The following is a 15,699-nucleotide window of genomic DNA, read 5'->3' as shown; positions in this document are numbered from 1 at the left end:
CTAAACCCCCATAATCTGACACTAAACCCCCATAATCTGATCCAAATCCCCATAATCTGACGCTAAACCCCTATAGTCTGAGACAAGCCTCCATAATCTGAGACTAAGGCCCCATAATCTCATATTAAACGCCCATAATATGACATAAAATTCCCGTAGTCTGACACTAAACCCCCATAATCTGATCCAAGTCCCCATAATTTGACACTAAACCTCCATAATCTGATCCAAGTCCCCATAATCTGACACTAAACCCCCATAATCTCGTATTACATCCCCATAATATGACATTAAACTCCCGTAGTCTGACACTAACCCCCCATAATCTGATCCAAGTCCCCATAATTTGACACTAAACCTCCATAATCTGATCCAAGTCCCCATAATCTGACGCTAAACCCCCATAATCTCGTATTACATCCCCATAATATGACATTAAACTCCCGTAGTCTGACACTAAACCCCCATAATCTGATACTAAAACCCCATAGTCTGAGACTAAACCCCCATAGTCTGAGACTAAACCCCCATAGTCTGAGACTAAACCCCCATAATCTGACACTAAACCCCCATAATCTGATCCAAATCCCCATAATCTGACGCTAAACCCCTATAGTCTGAGACAAGCCTCCATAATCTGAGACTAAGGCCCATAATCTCATATTAAACGCCTATAATATGACATAAAATTCCCGTAGTCTGACACTAAACCCCCATAATCAGATACTAAAACCCCATAATCTGACACTAAACCTTTATAGTCTGAGACAAGCCTCCATAATCTGAGACTAAGGCCCATAATCTCATATTAAACGCCTATAATATGACATAAAATTCCCGTAGTCTGACACTAAACCCCCATAATCAGATACTAAAACCCCATAATCTGACACTAAACCTTTATAGTCTGAGACAAGCCCCCATAATGTGACACTAAACCCCCATAATGTGACACTAAACCCCCATAATGTGACACTAAACCCCCATAATCTGATACTAAAACACCATAATCTGACATTAAACCTTTATAGTCTGAGAGAAACCCCCATAATCTGAGACTAAACCCCCATAATCTGACACAAACTCCTGCATAATCTGCCCTGATGGCTTCCAATGTGCTCCTGGGACCCAAAAATGTGTCGTCCCCCCCCCACCCAGGGCACTGCGGGACGGGGAACTCTTTGAGATCGTCATCCAGAAGATGGTGGATCGCTGGTCAGGGTCCATCGAGGCAGGTGAGTTGGGGGGACGGGGAGGGGGGACACCTGGGGGGGCATTGGGGAGATAACAGGAGGCACCCTGGGGGGACGTATGGGGGGTGACAGTTGGGGACCGAGTGGGTCATATGGGGTGGACGTGGGGTGAGGGCACACGGGGGGACAGTTGGGGACACATGGGGTGGGACAGGTGGGAGGGGGGCATGAGGTGGGGGGGGGGGTGGGGGGAGCAGGTGGGACAATTGGGGGCACATGGGAGCACTTAAGGACACCTGGGGGGGGTCAGTTGGGGACATATGGGGGGACAGGTGGGGATTAGGGGGGACATGGAGGGGGGACATATGGGGAGGACGTGGGGGACACGGGTTGGGGACATTGGGGGGGGCACATGGAGGGGACACAGGGGTAATTGGAGATACGGAAGGACATGGGGACAATTGGGGACATGTGGGGACAACCTGGGGGAGATGTGGGGACAGTTGGGGACACGGAGGGGGGAGGTGAGAGGGGGGTGACACAGGGGTCCCACCGCTGTCCCCAGGTGTCACCGCCATCCGCCCCGAGGAGCTGGAGTTCCCCAACACCATGACTGACATCGACTACGACACCTGGATGCTCAGGTGACACTTCTCTTGTCCCCATTATGGCCCCATTCGTCCCCATTACGGCCCCATTTGTCCCCATTATGGCCCCCATTTGTCCCCACCTTGGTGTGGCAGCGTCCCCCTGGCATTGTGATGTCCCCCTGCTGCCCCCAATGTCCCCATGTCCCCTTTAATTCCTCAGTGTTCCTATGTCCCGTATCCCATTGCCCCCCCGTCCCCATTATGGCCCCCAATGTCCCCATATCCCATTGCCCCCCCTGTCCCCATTATGGCCCCCAATGTCCCCATATCCCATTGCCCTCCAGTGTCCCCATTATGGTCCCCACTGCCCCCATTATCTCCCCCAAAGCCCCCATATCCCATTGCCCCCCAGTGTCCCCATTATGACCCCCAATGTCCCCATATCCCATTGCCCCACTGTCCTCGTCACGTCCCCCAAAGTCCCATTATCTCCCCCGAAGTCCCCATATCCCATTGCCCCCCAGTGTCCCCATTATGGTCCCCACTGTCCCCATTATCTCCCCCAAAGCCTCCATATCCCATTGCCCCCCAGTGTCCCCCTGTATTCCCCATTGCCCTCGGTGTTCCCATTGACCCCTAACGACCCCATAACATCCCCATGTCCCCATAACCCTACATTCCCCCATGATGTCCCCATATCCCCTATATTCCCCCCACTACCCCCATATCCCCAATTTTTCCCCTATTGCCCCCATACCCCTACATTCCCCTCATACTCCCCATTACCCCCATACCCCCCCCATTCCCCCCATGTCCCCTTTGCCCCCATTACCCCCATTACCCCCATATCCCCTATATTCCCCCAATGGCCCCCATTCCCCCTATACCACCATTGCCCCCATATCCCCTACATTCCCCCATTACCCCCATCCCCCCCACATCCCCCCGATATCCCTATATCCCCCATATTCCCCCCATGCCCCCATACCCCCTCCATTCCCTCCATTCCCCCCATTCCCCCCATTCCCCCCATTCCCCCCATTCCCCCCATTCCCCCCATTCCCCCCATTCCCCCCATACCCCCCTCATTCCCCCCATGTTCCCTATGCCCCCATTACCCCCGTATCCCTTACATTCCCTCCCATGGCCCCCATTCTCCCCATACCACCATTGCCCCTATATCCCCTACAATCCCCCATTGCCCCCATATCCCCTCCATTCCCTCCCATGGCCCCCATTCTCCCCATACCACCATTGCCCCTATATCCCCTACAATCCCCCATTGCCCCCATATCCCCTCCATTCCCCCATTACCCCCATACCCCTCCATTCCCCCCATTACCCCCATACCCCCCACATTCCCCCCATGTCCCCTATGCCCCCATTACCCCCATATCCCCTACATTCCCCCCATGACCCCCATTCCCCCTATACCACCATTGGCCCCATATCCCCTCCATTCCCCCATTGGCTCCATATCCCCTCCATTCCCCCATTACCCCCATCCCCCCCACATCCCGCCCGTATCCCTATATCCCCCATATTCCCCCCATACCCTCATTCCCCCTACATTCCCCCCATTACCCCAATACCCCCTACATTCCCCCCATATCCGCTATGCCCCCATTACCCCCATATCCCCCATATCCCCTCCATTGCCCCCATATCCCCTACATTCCCCCCATTACCCCCTTACCTCCTCCATTCCCCCCATTACCCACATGCCCCCTACATTCCCCCCATGTCCCCTATGCCCCCATTACCCCCATGGCACCCATTCCCCCTATACCACCATTTCCCCCATATCCCCTCCATTCTCCCATTGCCCCCATATCCCCTACATTCCCCCATTACCCCCATACCCCTCCATTCCCCCCATTACCCCCATACCCCATACATTCCCCCCATGTCCCCTATGCCCCCATTACCCCCATACCCCCCTCATTCCCCCCATGTCCCCTTTGCCCCCATTACCCCCATTACCCCCGTATCCCCTACATTCCCTCCCATGGCCCCCATTCCCCCTATACCACCATTACCCCCATATCCCCTGTATTCCCCCCATGGCCCCCATTCCCCCTATACTCCCATTACCCCCATATCCCCTCCATTCCCCCATTACCCCCATCCCCCCCACATCCCCCCCATATCCCTATATCCCCCATATTCCCCCCACGCCCCCATACCCCCTCCCTTCCCCCCATTACCCCCCCGTTGCCCCCATGTCCCCGTGACACCCCGCTGTCCCCGCAGCGGCACGGCCATCATGCAGGACGGGAACACGATGCGCAACAACTACGGCTGCGACCTGGACTCCCTGGGCACGGGGTCCCGCATCGGGATGATGAGGACGGCGAGGGGAGACCTGAGATATTTCATCAACGGGGCCGACCAGGGGGTGGCGTGTTCGGGGCTGCCGCCGGGTACGGGGGCACGTGGGGGGGTAGGGGGGAAGCGGGGGGAAGCAGGGGGATATGGGGACATCGGGGGGATATAGGGGATATGGGGACATTGGGGGGTATGGGGACATCGGGGGCAACGGGGGGATATGGGGACATCGGGGGGTATGGGGACATTGGGGGCAGCAGGGGGATATAGGGGATATGGGGACATCGGGGGCAGCGGGGGGATATGGGGGATATGGGGATATCGGGGGGTATGGGGACATTGGGGGCAGTGGGGGGATATAGGGTATATGGGGACATCAGGGGTATGGGGACATTGAGGGCAGCAGGGGGATATAGGGGATATGGGGATATCGGGGGGTATGGGGACATCGGGGGCAGCAGGGGGATATGGGGACATTGGGGGGTATGGGGACATCGGGGGCAGTGGGGGGAGAGAGTGGATATGGGGGCATCGGGGGCTACAGGGGGATATAGGGGATATAGGGACATTGGGGGCAGTGGGGGGATATAGGGGATATGGGGATATCGGGGGGTATGGGGACATCGGGGGCAACGGGGGGATATAGAGGATATGGGGACATGGGGGGGTATGGGGACATCGGGGGCAATGGGGGGATATAGAGGATATGGGGACATGGGGGGGTATGGGGACATCGGGGGCAATGGGGGGATATAGAGGATATGGGGATATCGGGGGGTATGGGGACATTGGGGACAGCAGGGGGATATAGGGGATATGGGGACATCGAGAGTTATGGGGACAGTGGGGGGATATGGGGGATATGGAGACATGGGGGGCAGTGGGGCAATGGGGGGATATGGGGACATGGGGGGCAGTGGCGACAGTGGGGGGATATGGGGGATGTGGGGACATGGGGGGCAGTGGGGACAGTGGGGGAATATGGGGACATGGGGGGCAGTAGGGACAGTGGGGGGATATGGGGGATGTGGGGACATGGGGGGCAGTGGGGACAGTGGGGGGATATGGGGACATGGGGGGCAGTGGGGACAATGGGGGGATATAGGGGGATATGGAGATGTGGGGGGCAGTGGGGACAATGGGGGGATATAGGGGATATGGGGACATGGGGGGCAGTGGGGACAGTGGGGGGATATAGGGGGATATGGAGATGTGGGGGGCAGTGGGGACAATGGGGGGATATAGGGGATATGGGGGACAGTGGGGGGATATGGGGGATGTGGGGACATGAGGGGCAGTGGGGACAATGGGGGGATATGGGGGACACTGGGGACATGGGGGACAGTGGGGGGAATGTAGGGGACATGGGGGCAGGGGGAATATGGAGGATATAGGGACATAATGGGGGCGTTGGGATCAATGGGACACTGGGGGTGATGGGGGGATATGGGGGACGTGGGGCAACGGGGTCAGTGGGGGGGATAAAGGGGGATGTGGGGCCGTTGGGGGACATCAGCGTTTATAGGGCCATGGGGACACTGGGGGGGCGTTACGAGCTGTGGGGAGATGGAGACATCGGTGATGTGGGGTTATGGGATGCGGGGCCATGAGGATATGGGATGTGGGGCCGTGCGTGCGATGTCTGCCCCAAATCCCCCCCCCCAGAGGTGTATGCAGTGGTGGATCTGTATGGGCAGTGCGTTCAGGTTTCCCTCACGGGGGGCAGCGGCCCCACAGACAACAGCCTGGGACCCGGCCCCCCCTGCGACAAGGGTGGGGGTCCCCCTACCCCAGGTAAGGATACGGGGGGGCGACCATATCCCCCCCCCACCCCCATATCCCCACAGTGCTGTCCCGTCTGGGTGCTCCCTTGTGACCCCCATGACCCCACAGTGTGTCCCCAGCACCAACCCCCCCCCCCCCACTCCCAGGACCCTTCAGACCCCAGTGGGACCCCCAGTAATCCCTTAAGACCCCCACAGAATCCTCCCTTAACTCCCCAGGACCCCCAAACGCTCCCCAGGAACCATTGAGACCCCCCCCCCCCCACTCTGAACTTAAGACTCCCTATACCCCCCCCTAGGACCACCCCCCTTTATCCCCCCTGACCCCCCTATGGCCCCATAACCCCCTTTAACCCCCCATGACCCCCTGAGCCCCTCATGACCCCATAACCTTAGGGCTGACCCCATTGAAACACCCCTTGGGACCCCCCAGGTCACGCCCAGGACCCCTTGGGACCCTCCCACAACTCTTTAAAACCCTCATGGACCCCCCCCCGCCCCCCAAACCCTTTGGGATGCCATTGAGACCCCACACTCCGTGCATCCCCCCCAGGACCACCCCCTTTATCCCATTCCCCCCTATATCCCCCCATGACCCCCTGACCCCCTCATGACCCCATAACCTTAGGGCTGACCCCATTGGAGCACCCCATTACCCCCTTAGGACCCTCCAGGACCCCTTGGGACTCTTTAGAACCCTTATGGACCCCCCTCCCCCCCCCAAACCCTTTGGGATGCCATTGAGACCCCACACTCCCTGCATCCCCCCCAGGACAACTCCCCTTTATCCCATTCCCCCCTTTAACCCCCCATGACCTCCTGACCCCCTCATGACCCCATAACCTTAGGGCTGACCCCATTGGAGCACCCCATTACCCCCTTAGGACCCCCCAGGACCCCTTGGGACTCTTTAGAACCCTTATGGACCCCCCTCCCCCCCCCAAACCCTTTGGGATGCCATTGAGACCCCACACTCCCTGCATCCCCCCCAGGACCACCCCCCTTTATCCCCCCATGACCTCCTGACCCCCTCATGACCCCATAACCTTAGGCCTGACCCCATTGGAACACCCCATTACCCCCTTAGGACCCCCCAGGACCCCTTGGGACCCTCCCACAACTCTTTAGAACCCTCATGGACCCCCCCCCTGCCCCCCAAACCCTTTGGGATGCCATTGAGACCCCACACTCCCTGCATCCCCCCCAGGACCACCCCCCCTTTATCCCCCCATGACCCCCTGAGCCCCTCATGACCCCATAACCTTAGGGCTGACCCCATTGGAGCACCCCATTACCCCCTTAGGACCCCCCAGGACCCCTTGGGACCCTCCCACAACTCTTTAAAACCCTTATTGACCCCCCACCCCCCCCAAACCCTTTGGGATGCCATTGAGACCCCACACTCCCTGCATCCCCCAGGACCACCCCCCTTTATCCCATTTCCCCCTTTATCCCCCCATGACCTCCTGACTCCCTCATGACCCCATAACCATAGGGCTGACCCCATTGGAACACCCCATTACCCCCTTAGGACCCCCCAGGACCCCTTGGGACCCTCCCACAACTCTTTAAAACCCTCATGGACCCCCCACCCCCCCCAAACCTTTTGGATGCCATTGAGACCCCACACTCCCTGCACCCCCCCAGGACCACCCCCCTTTATACCATTCCCCCCTTTATACCATTCCCCCCTTTATACCATTCCCCCCTTTATACCATTCCCCCCTTTATCCCATTCCCCCCTTTATCCCCCCCTGACCCCCTGACCCCCTCATGACCCCATAACCTTAGGGCTGACCCCATTGGAACACCCCATTACCCCCTTTGGACCCCCCAGGACCCCTTGGGACCCTCCCACAACTCTTTAGAACCCTCATGGACCCCCCTCCGCCCCCCAAACCCTTTGGGATGCTATTGAGACCCCACACTCTGCATCCCCCCCAGGACCACCCCCCTTTATCCCCCCATGACCCCCTGAGCCCCTCATGACCCCATAACCTTAGGGCTGACCCCATTGAAACACCCCTTGGGACCCCCCCAGGACCAGGACCCCTTGGGACCCTCCCACGACTCCTTAGAACCCTTATTGACCCCCCCACCCCCCCAAAATCTATTGGGATGCCACACGTCACCCCCTCAGGGCAGCTTGTGACCCTATTGACATTCTTTGGACCCGCTCCCCCCGGACCCTCCTGATCTTTTCATCCCCCCCCCCAGCAGCTCACTCCCCACAGACCCCTGTGGAACCTCCTTCCACCCCCACCATTGGGACCCCCCCACCCGGACCCTCTTAGGCCCCCCCCTGTGACCCCCGAATCCCTTTCAGAAACCTCCAGATCCCCTTTGGGACCCCACAGATCCCCCCAGAACACCTTCAGCCCCCCCCCCCCCCCCCGAAATCCATTGGGACACACAAAATCCCTCCTAGACCCCCCCCTTCTCCCCCCCACCCCCAACCCCGGACCACCCTCCCTCACCCCCTATGACCCCTTTCTTGTTTCCCTTCTGCCCCCCAACCCAGTGCCTGCCCCCCGCCATCGCTTCCACGCCAGCTGTGGGCAGAACGTGGCACTGGCCGGGGAGGGGAGGAAGGCAACCCGGGTTGGGGGCTTCAACCACGGGGTGGTCTTCAGCCGTGGGCACCTGCGGGCAGGAGAGCTCTTCGAGGTGGGCGGGGCCACGGGGGGGGTGGGTGGGCGGGGCCAATGATGGTGGGCGGGGCCAGTGTGGTGGGAGGGGCCACATCTAGTCGGGGATCGATAGGGAAGGAGAGATCCATCGGGGTTGAATGGAGGGAGGGTCTGTGGGCGTGGCTCTGGGAGGACACGCCCACTGGGAGGGCTGTGGGGGGGGCGCAGCCAATGGGGAGGGAGGGGGTGGGGGTGGGGCCCCGTGTGGAGATGCCCATTGGGTGGGGAAAGAACCAATAGGAGTGGGGAATGAGTGGTTGGGGGCGTGGCTACTTGTGGCCACACCTACTGGGCGGGGCTAAAGGGGATGCAGCCAATGGGAAAGGTGGAGTGATAAGATGAATGGGGAGGGAGCCGTCGTGGGGCGTGGCTACGTGTGGCCACACCCACGGGGCGGGGCTAAACGGGGAACAGCCAATGGGAAGGGCACAACCATAAGATGAATGGGGAGTGTGCTGGGGGGCGTGGCTAAATGGTGGGACAGCCAATGGGAAGGGCATATAAGATGAATGGGGAGGGAGCTAAGATCGGACACGACCCCTCATTGGTGAACATTGGGGTGAGTGGGCGTGGCCTCGTGGAGCCACGCCCCCCCTATGCTCCCCATTCATCATTTGGGGCAGGGAGGGGTTTGATGGAGATGGGAGGAGCTTGGAGAAGCCCCGCCCACCTCATTAACCCCCTCCCCTCTCCAAAGCTTCGCCCCCTGCCCCAAGCCCTGCTCTCCTTTAACCCCTTGTTGCCCAGGTGCGAATCGAAGCCCTGGACGAACGCTGGGCTGGTTCTGTGCGGGTGGGGCTGACGGCTCCACCCCCAGGGCAGGGACCCCCCACCCACCCCGCTCTGCCCCCCACCCTCCTCGACCTCCCTTCTCCCCCCACGTGGTTGGTAACGGGGGCTGAGGTGCGACACAATGGGACCACCGCCCGCCATAACTATGGGGTCAACCTGGAACGGCTGGCTGTGAGTGGGGGAGGGGGGCTGAAGGGGGGGAAGGAGGGACACATGTTGGGGGGGGGCTTAGAGGTATTTGGAAGGGTCTTAGGAAGGGTCTTGGATCCTGGGAGGGGTCTTGGAGGGGTTATTGGGAGTCAGTGGGGTGTTGGGGGGGGATTAAGGGTGAGTCCTAAGGGGGGGGCTGGGGGGCATAAGGGGTCCTGGGGCGAATCTCTGGTAGGGAGGTAAGGGGTTCTGGGGTATGAGGGCTTCCTGGGTGGGGTTACTGGGAGTTCTGGGGGGGTCTTGGAGGAGTCTGGGGGAAGGGAGGGGGGAGCTGGGGTTGGTCAGAGTTCCTGGGTGATTTGAGGTGGATCGGGGGGGAGGGGGATGAGGGAGGACACCTGAGGGGGTTTGAGGGAGGAATTTTGGGTTGCTGGGATTTCTGGCAGGCATTTGGGGTCCCTGGAGGAGGGTCAGGGGGGTTCTGGGGGGCTCCAAGGTGGTTGTGGGGGGAATAGTGGGGAGGCTGTAGGGGTGGGGGCGTATGAGGGGTATTAGAGAGGTCCTAAGGAGTTCGGGGGGGGGCTTGGAGGGGGTCCTGGGGATGTTGCAGAGGTTATAGGGGGGTTTGGGGATACTACTGGGGGTCCTGGGGATTTTGGAGGGAGGGATTGGGGGGGTCTTGGCATCTGGTTGGGCGTGGGGGGGGGAGGTCCTGGAGGATCTTTAGATGAATCAAGAGCACCTTTGGGTGTCCTGGGGGTCATGGAGGGGGGCATGGGAGTCCAGAGCAGAGCTTTGTGGGGGAAGGGGAGGTCCTGGGCTCAGAGGGCTCTTGGGGGGGGGGATATGGGATTAGTGGGGTTCTAATGGGGTTCTTTGGGATTTTGGGGGTCTCATCATCCCCCTAAACCCCCCCCACCCACAGGTGGGGAACCGTCTGGGCGTGCGACGCGGCGCCGACGACTCCATGCACATCCTGGTGGATGGGGAGGACATGGGGCCGGCAGCGTGCGGCGTCGCCAAGGTGACCCCCCAAATCCCTTCCCTTCCCCTCCCCCTCGGTGTCACCCTGTGACGTCACCCTGTGACGTCATCGCCGTGGTGTCACCCACTGATGACCCCCCCCCCCTTCCCGTCGTGGGGCTGGCGGGTGATGTCACAGAACTCGTCTGTGACGTCACAGCCCCCACCTGTGTCACCGTCCGCGGCGTCGCGGTTCTCTCTTGTGATGTCACACCCTCGCCTGTGACATCGCCCTCCCCCTGCTATGACGTCACTGTCCCCATCCATGATGTCACGGCCCCATCTGTGACATCACACTCCTCACCCATGACGTTGCAGCCCCACCCGTGACATCAGTGTCCCCATCGGTGATGTCGCGGCCCTCACTTGTCACAGCACGTCTCCACCTGTGACATCGTTGTCCCTCCTGAGATGTCACAGTCCTCATCGATGATGTCACACCCCTGTCTGTGACGTCACTGTCCCCCATGTGAGGTCACAGTCCTCACTTATGATGCCAAAGTTCCACCTATGCTATCGCACGTATCGCGACATCACATCCCCATCTGTGACGTCATTGTTCCATCTATGACGTCACATTCATCTGTGACGTCGTCACATCACATCTACGACGTCACTCATCTGTGGCATCGCAGCATCACATCCTCATCTGTGATGTCACCGCCCCACCTGTGACATCGCATCACTTATGGCACCACACCCGCGTCGGTGACGTCGTCGTCCCACCTGTGACATCACATCCGTATCTGTGACGTCACTGTCCCCATATGTGGCGCCTCCCCACCTATGGCATCGCATTCGTCACTTATGACATCACACCTGCAGCTATGACGTCACCGTCCCATCTATGACGTCACACTCATCACTGATGACATCACACCCACACCTGTGACGTCACCGTCCCGTCTATGACGTCACATCCATCACTGATGACATCACACCCACACCTGTGACGTCACCGTCCCGTCTATGACGTCACATCCATCACTGATGACATCACACCCACACCTGTGACGTCGCTGTCCCATCTATGACGTCACATCCATCACTGATGACATCACACCCACACCTGTGACGTCACCGTCCCGTCTATGACGTCACATTCATCACTGATGACATCACACCCACACCTGTGACGTCACCGTCCCACCTATGACGTCACACTCGTCACTCATGACATCATACCCACACCTGTGACGTCACCGTCCCATCTATGACGTCACACTCATCACTGTTGACATCACCCCCGCACCTGTGACGTCACCGTCCCATCTATGATGTCACACCCATCACTGATGACATCACCCCCGCACCTGTGACGTCACCGTCCCAGCTATGACGTCACATCCATCACTGATGACATCACCCCCGCACCTGTGACGTCACCGTCCCATCTATGACGTCACACTCATCACTGATGACATCACACCCACACCTGTGACGTCACCGTCCCACCTATGACGTCACACTCGTCACTGATGACATCACCCCCGCACCTGTGACGTCACCGTCCCATCTATGACGTCACACTCATCACTGATGACATCACCTCCGCACCTGTGACGTCACCGTCCCATCTATGACGTCACACTCACCGCGACATCGCATCCACATCTGTGACACCTTAACCTATGACATCACATCCGTATCTGTGCTGTCACTGTCCCACCTATGACGTCACACCCCCAACCATGACATCACAGCCCCGTATGTGACATCGCTCCCCCCCCTACCCCCCCCCCAGGCCATCACGTGGCCACCTGTGATGTCACTGTCCCATCTGTGACGTCACATCCATCACTTATGACGTTTTACCTGCATTTGTGACGTCACCACCCCATCCGTGACGTCACACTGATCACTTATGACATCACACCTGTGTCTATGACGTCACCAGCCCACCCATGACATCACATTGATCACTTACGACGTCACAGCTGCACCTGTGACGTCACCGCCCCGTCTGTGACGTCACACTCATCACGACATCACATCCACGTCTGTGACATCACCATCCCATCTATGACGTCACATCCGCGCCTGCGCCAGCACTGCCCCCACCTGTGACGTCACAGCCCCACCGATGACGTCACACCCCCCTGTGACGCCACCCCCCCTGTGACGTCACCCCCCATGACATCACAGCCCCCTATGATGTCACAGCCCCCCCATGACGTCACACCCCCTTACGATGTCACACCCCCCATGACGTCACACCTCTCCCTATGACGTCACACCCCCCAATGACGTCACAGCCCCTCGATGACGTCACACACCCCCCAATGACGTCACAGACCCCCCCCCCCCCACGACGTGTCCCTTTGTCCACAGAACGCCTTGGTGGCCCTGGATCTTTATGGGCGGGTGACGTCGGTGTCCATCGTCAGCGCGGGGGGGTCGGAGGGGGGGGGAACCCCCAGCCCATCCCCCACCGCCACCCCATCCCCCACCCCCAGCACCCCCCCAGCGGTGAGTGGGGAATGGGGGGGGGGGGTTGGGAGGGAAGTGAAGGCACTGGGATGGTGTGGGGTGTACTGGGAGGCACTGGGAGGGAGGTGGGGGCACTGGGAGGCACTGGGAGGGAAGTGGGGGCACTGGGATATACTGGGAGGCACTGGGAGGGAGGTGGGGGCACTGGGATATACTGGGGCATACTGGGAGGGAACTGAGGGCACTGGGATATTCTGGGAGGCACTGGGAGGGAACTGAGGGCACTGGGATATACTGGGGTATACTGGGAGGGAAGTGGGGCACTGGGATATACTGGGGCATACTGGGAGGGAACTGAGGGCACTGGGATATACTGGGAGGCACTGGGAGGGAGGTGGGGGCACTGGGAGGCACTGGGAGGGAAGTGGGGGCACTGGGATATACTGGGAGGTACTGGGAGGGAAGTGGGGGCACTGGGATATACTGGGAGGTACTGGGAGGGAACTGAGGGCACTGGGATATACTGGGGTATACTGGGAGGGAAGTGGGGCACTGGGATATACTGGGGCATACTGGGAGGGAACTGAGGGCACTGGGATATACTGGGAGGCACTGGGAGGGAGGTGGGGGCACTGGGAGGCACTGGGGTATACTGGGAGGGAAGTGGGGCACTGGGATATACTGGGAGGCACTGGGAGGGAGGTGGGGGCACTGGGATATAGTGGGGCATACTGGGAGGGAACTGAGGGCACTGGGATATACTGGGAGGCACTGGGAGGGAAGTGGGGGCACTGGGAGGCATTGGGAGGGAGGTGGGGGCACTGGGATATACTGGGAGGTACTGGGAGGGAAGTGGGGGCACTGGGAGGCATTGGGAGGGAGGTGGGGGCACTGGGATATAGTGGGAGGCACTGGGAGGGAAGTGGGGCACTGGGATATACTGGGAGGCACTGGGAGGGAATGGGGGCACTGGGAGGCACTGGGAGGGAAGTGGGGGCACTGGGATATACTGGGAGGCACTGGGAGGGAAGTGGGGGCACTGGGATATACTGGGAGGTACTGGGAGGGAACTGAGGGCACTGGGATATACTGGGGTATACTGGGAGGGAAGTGGGGCACTGGGATATACTGGGGCATACTGGGAGGGAACTGAGGGCACTGGGATATACTGGGAGGCACTGGGAGGGAGGTGGGGGCACTGGGAGGCACTGGGGTATACTGGGAGGGAAGTGGGGGCACTGGGATATACTGGGAGGCACTGGGAGGGAGGTGGGGGCACTGGGATATAGTGGGGCATACTGGGAGGGAACTGAGGGCACTGGGATATACTGGGAGGCACTGGGAGGGAAGTGGGGGCACTGGGAGGCATTGGGAGGGAGGTGGGGGCACTGGGATATACTGGGAGGCACTGGGAGGGAAGTGGGGGCACTGGGATATACTGGGAGGTACTGGGAGGGAAGTGGGGGCACTGGGATATTCTGGGAGGCACTGGGAGGGAAGTGGGGCACTGGGATATACTGGGAGGCACTGGGAGGGAAGTGGGGGCACTCGGATGCACTGGGCCATACTGGGATGGCAGTGGGTTGTACTGGGGAGCACTGGGTATTACTGGGATGGGAGCAGGTTTTACTGGGAGGGCAGCAGGTTGTACTGGGTGCACTGGGCCATACTGGGATGGCTGTAGGTTTTACTGGGATGGCAGCAGGTTGTACTGGTGGGCACTGGGCCATACTGGGAGGGCAGCAGGTTGTACTGGGGAGCACTGGGTCATACTGGGATGGGAGCAGGTTTTACTGGGATGGGTGCAGGTTGTACTGGTGGGCACTGGGCCATACTGGGATAGGAGCAGGTTGTACTGGTGGGCACTGGCTCATACTGGGATGGCTGTAGGTTTTACTAGGATGGGAGTAGGTTGTACTGGTTGGCACTGGGTCATACTGGGATGGCTGTGGATTGGACTGGGATGGGGGTAGGTTGTACTGGAAGCACTGGGCCATACTGGGATGGGACAGGTTGTACTGGGTGCACTGGGCCATACTGGGATGGCTGTGGATTGTACTGGGAGGGCAGTAGGTTGTACTGGGGAGCACTGGGTCATACTGGGATGGCAGCAGGTTTTACTGGGATGGGTGCAGGTTGTACTGGAAGCACTGGGCCATACTGGGGTGGCTGTAGGTTGTACTGGGTGCACTGGGTCATACTGGGATGGCTATGGATTGTACTGGGAGTGTAGCAGGTTGTACTGGAAGCACTGGGTCATACTGGGATGGCAGCAGGTTTTACTGGGGTGGGGACAGGTTGTACTGGGTGCACTGGGCCATACTGGGATGGCTGTGAATTGTACTGGGAGGGCAGTAGGTTGTACTGGGAGCACTGGCTCATACTGGGATGGCTGTAGGTTTTACTGGGATGGGGGCAGGTTGTACTGGTGGGCACTGGGTCATACTGGGATGGGAGCAGGTTGTACTGGTGGGCACTGGGTCATACTGGGATGGCTGTGGATTGTACTGGGCGGGCAGCAGGTTGTACTGGGTGCACTGGGCCATACTGGGATGGGAGCAGGTTGTACTGGTGGGCACTGGGCCATACTGGGGTGGCAGCAGGTTTTACTGGGATGGGGGCAGGTTGTACTGGGTGCACTGGGTCATACTGGGATGGCTGTGGATTGTACTGGGAGGGCAGCAGGTTGTACTGGTGGGCACTGGGCCATACTGGGATG

The 15,699-nt window shown here is 59.6% G+C and overlaps 1 protein-coding gene across 2 annotated transcripts in view; it reads left to right on the top strand.

Moving 5' to 3' along the window:
- Positions 1–15,699, top strand: part of NEURL4 (neuralized E3 ubiquitin protein ligase 4) — a 60,036-nt gene that overhangs the window by 20,408 nt on the left and 23,929 nt on the right. For both annotated transcript variants that reach the window (XM_090129479.1, XM_090129478.1), the window contains 8 exons: positions 1,159–1,235; positions 1,759–1,837; positions 4,037–4,206; positions 5,777–5,905; positions 8,417–8,562; positions 9,333–9,548; positions 10,453–10,551; positions 12,882–13,019. In XM_090129479.1, the coding sequence (XP_089985605.1) occupies positions 1,159–1,235; positions 1,759–1,837; positions 4,037–4,206; positions 5,777–5,905; positions 8,417–8,562; positions 9,333–9,548; positions 10,453–10,551; positions 12,882–13,019 (1,054 nt within the window). The remainder of the gene's footprint in view (positions 1–1,158; positions 1,236–1,758; positions 1,838–4,036; positions 4,207–5,776; positions 5,906–8,416; positions 8,563–9,332; positions 9,549–10,452; positions 10,552–12,881; positions 13,020–15,699) is intronic.

Source organism: Phasianus colchicus, chromosome 36 (assembly GCF_987193195.1).
Source record: "Phasianus colchicus chromosome 36, bPhaCol1.hap1.1, whole genome shotgun sequence".
Lineage (NCBI taxonomy): Eukaryota > Metazoa > Chordata > Aves > Galliformes > Phasianidae > Phasianus > Phasianus colchicus.
Note: the sequence above shows the minus strand (reverse complement) of the source record. Positions and strands in the feature narration are given on the sequence as shown.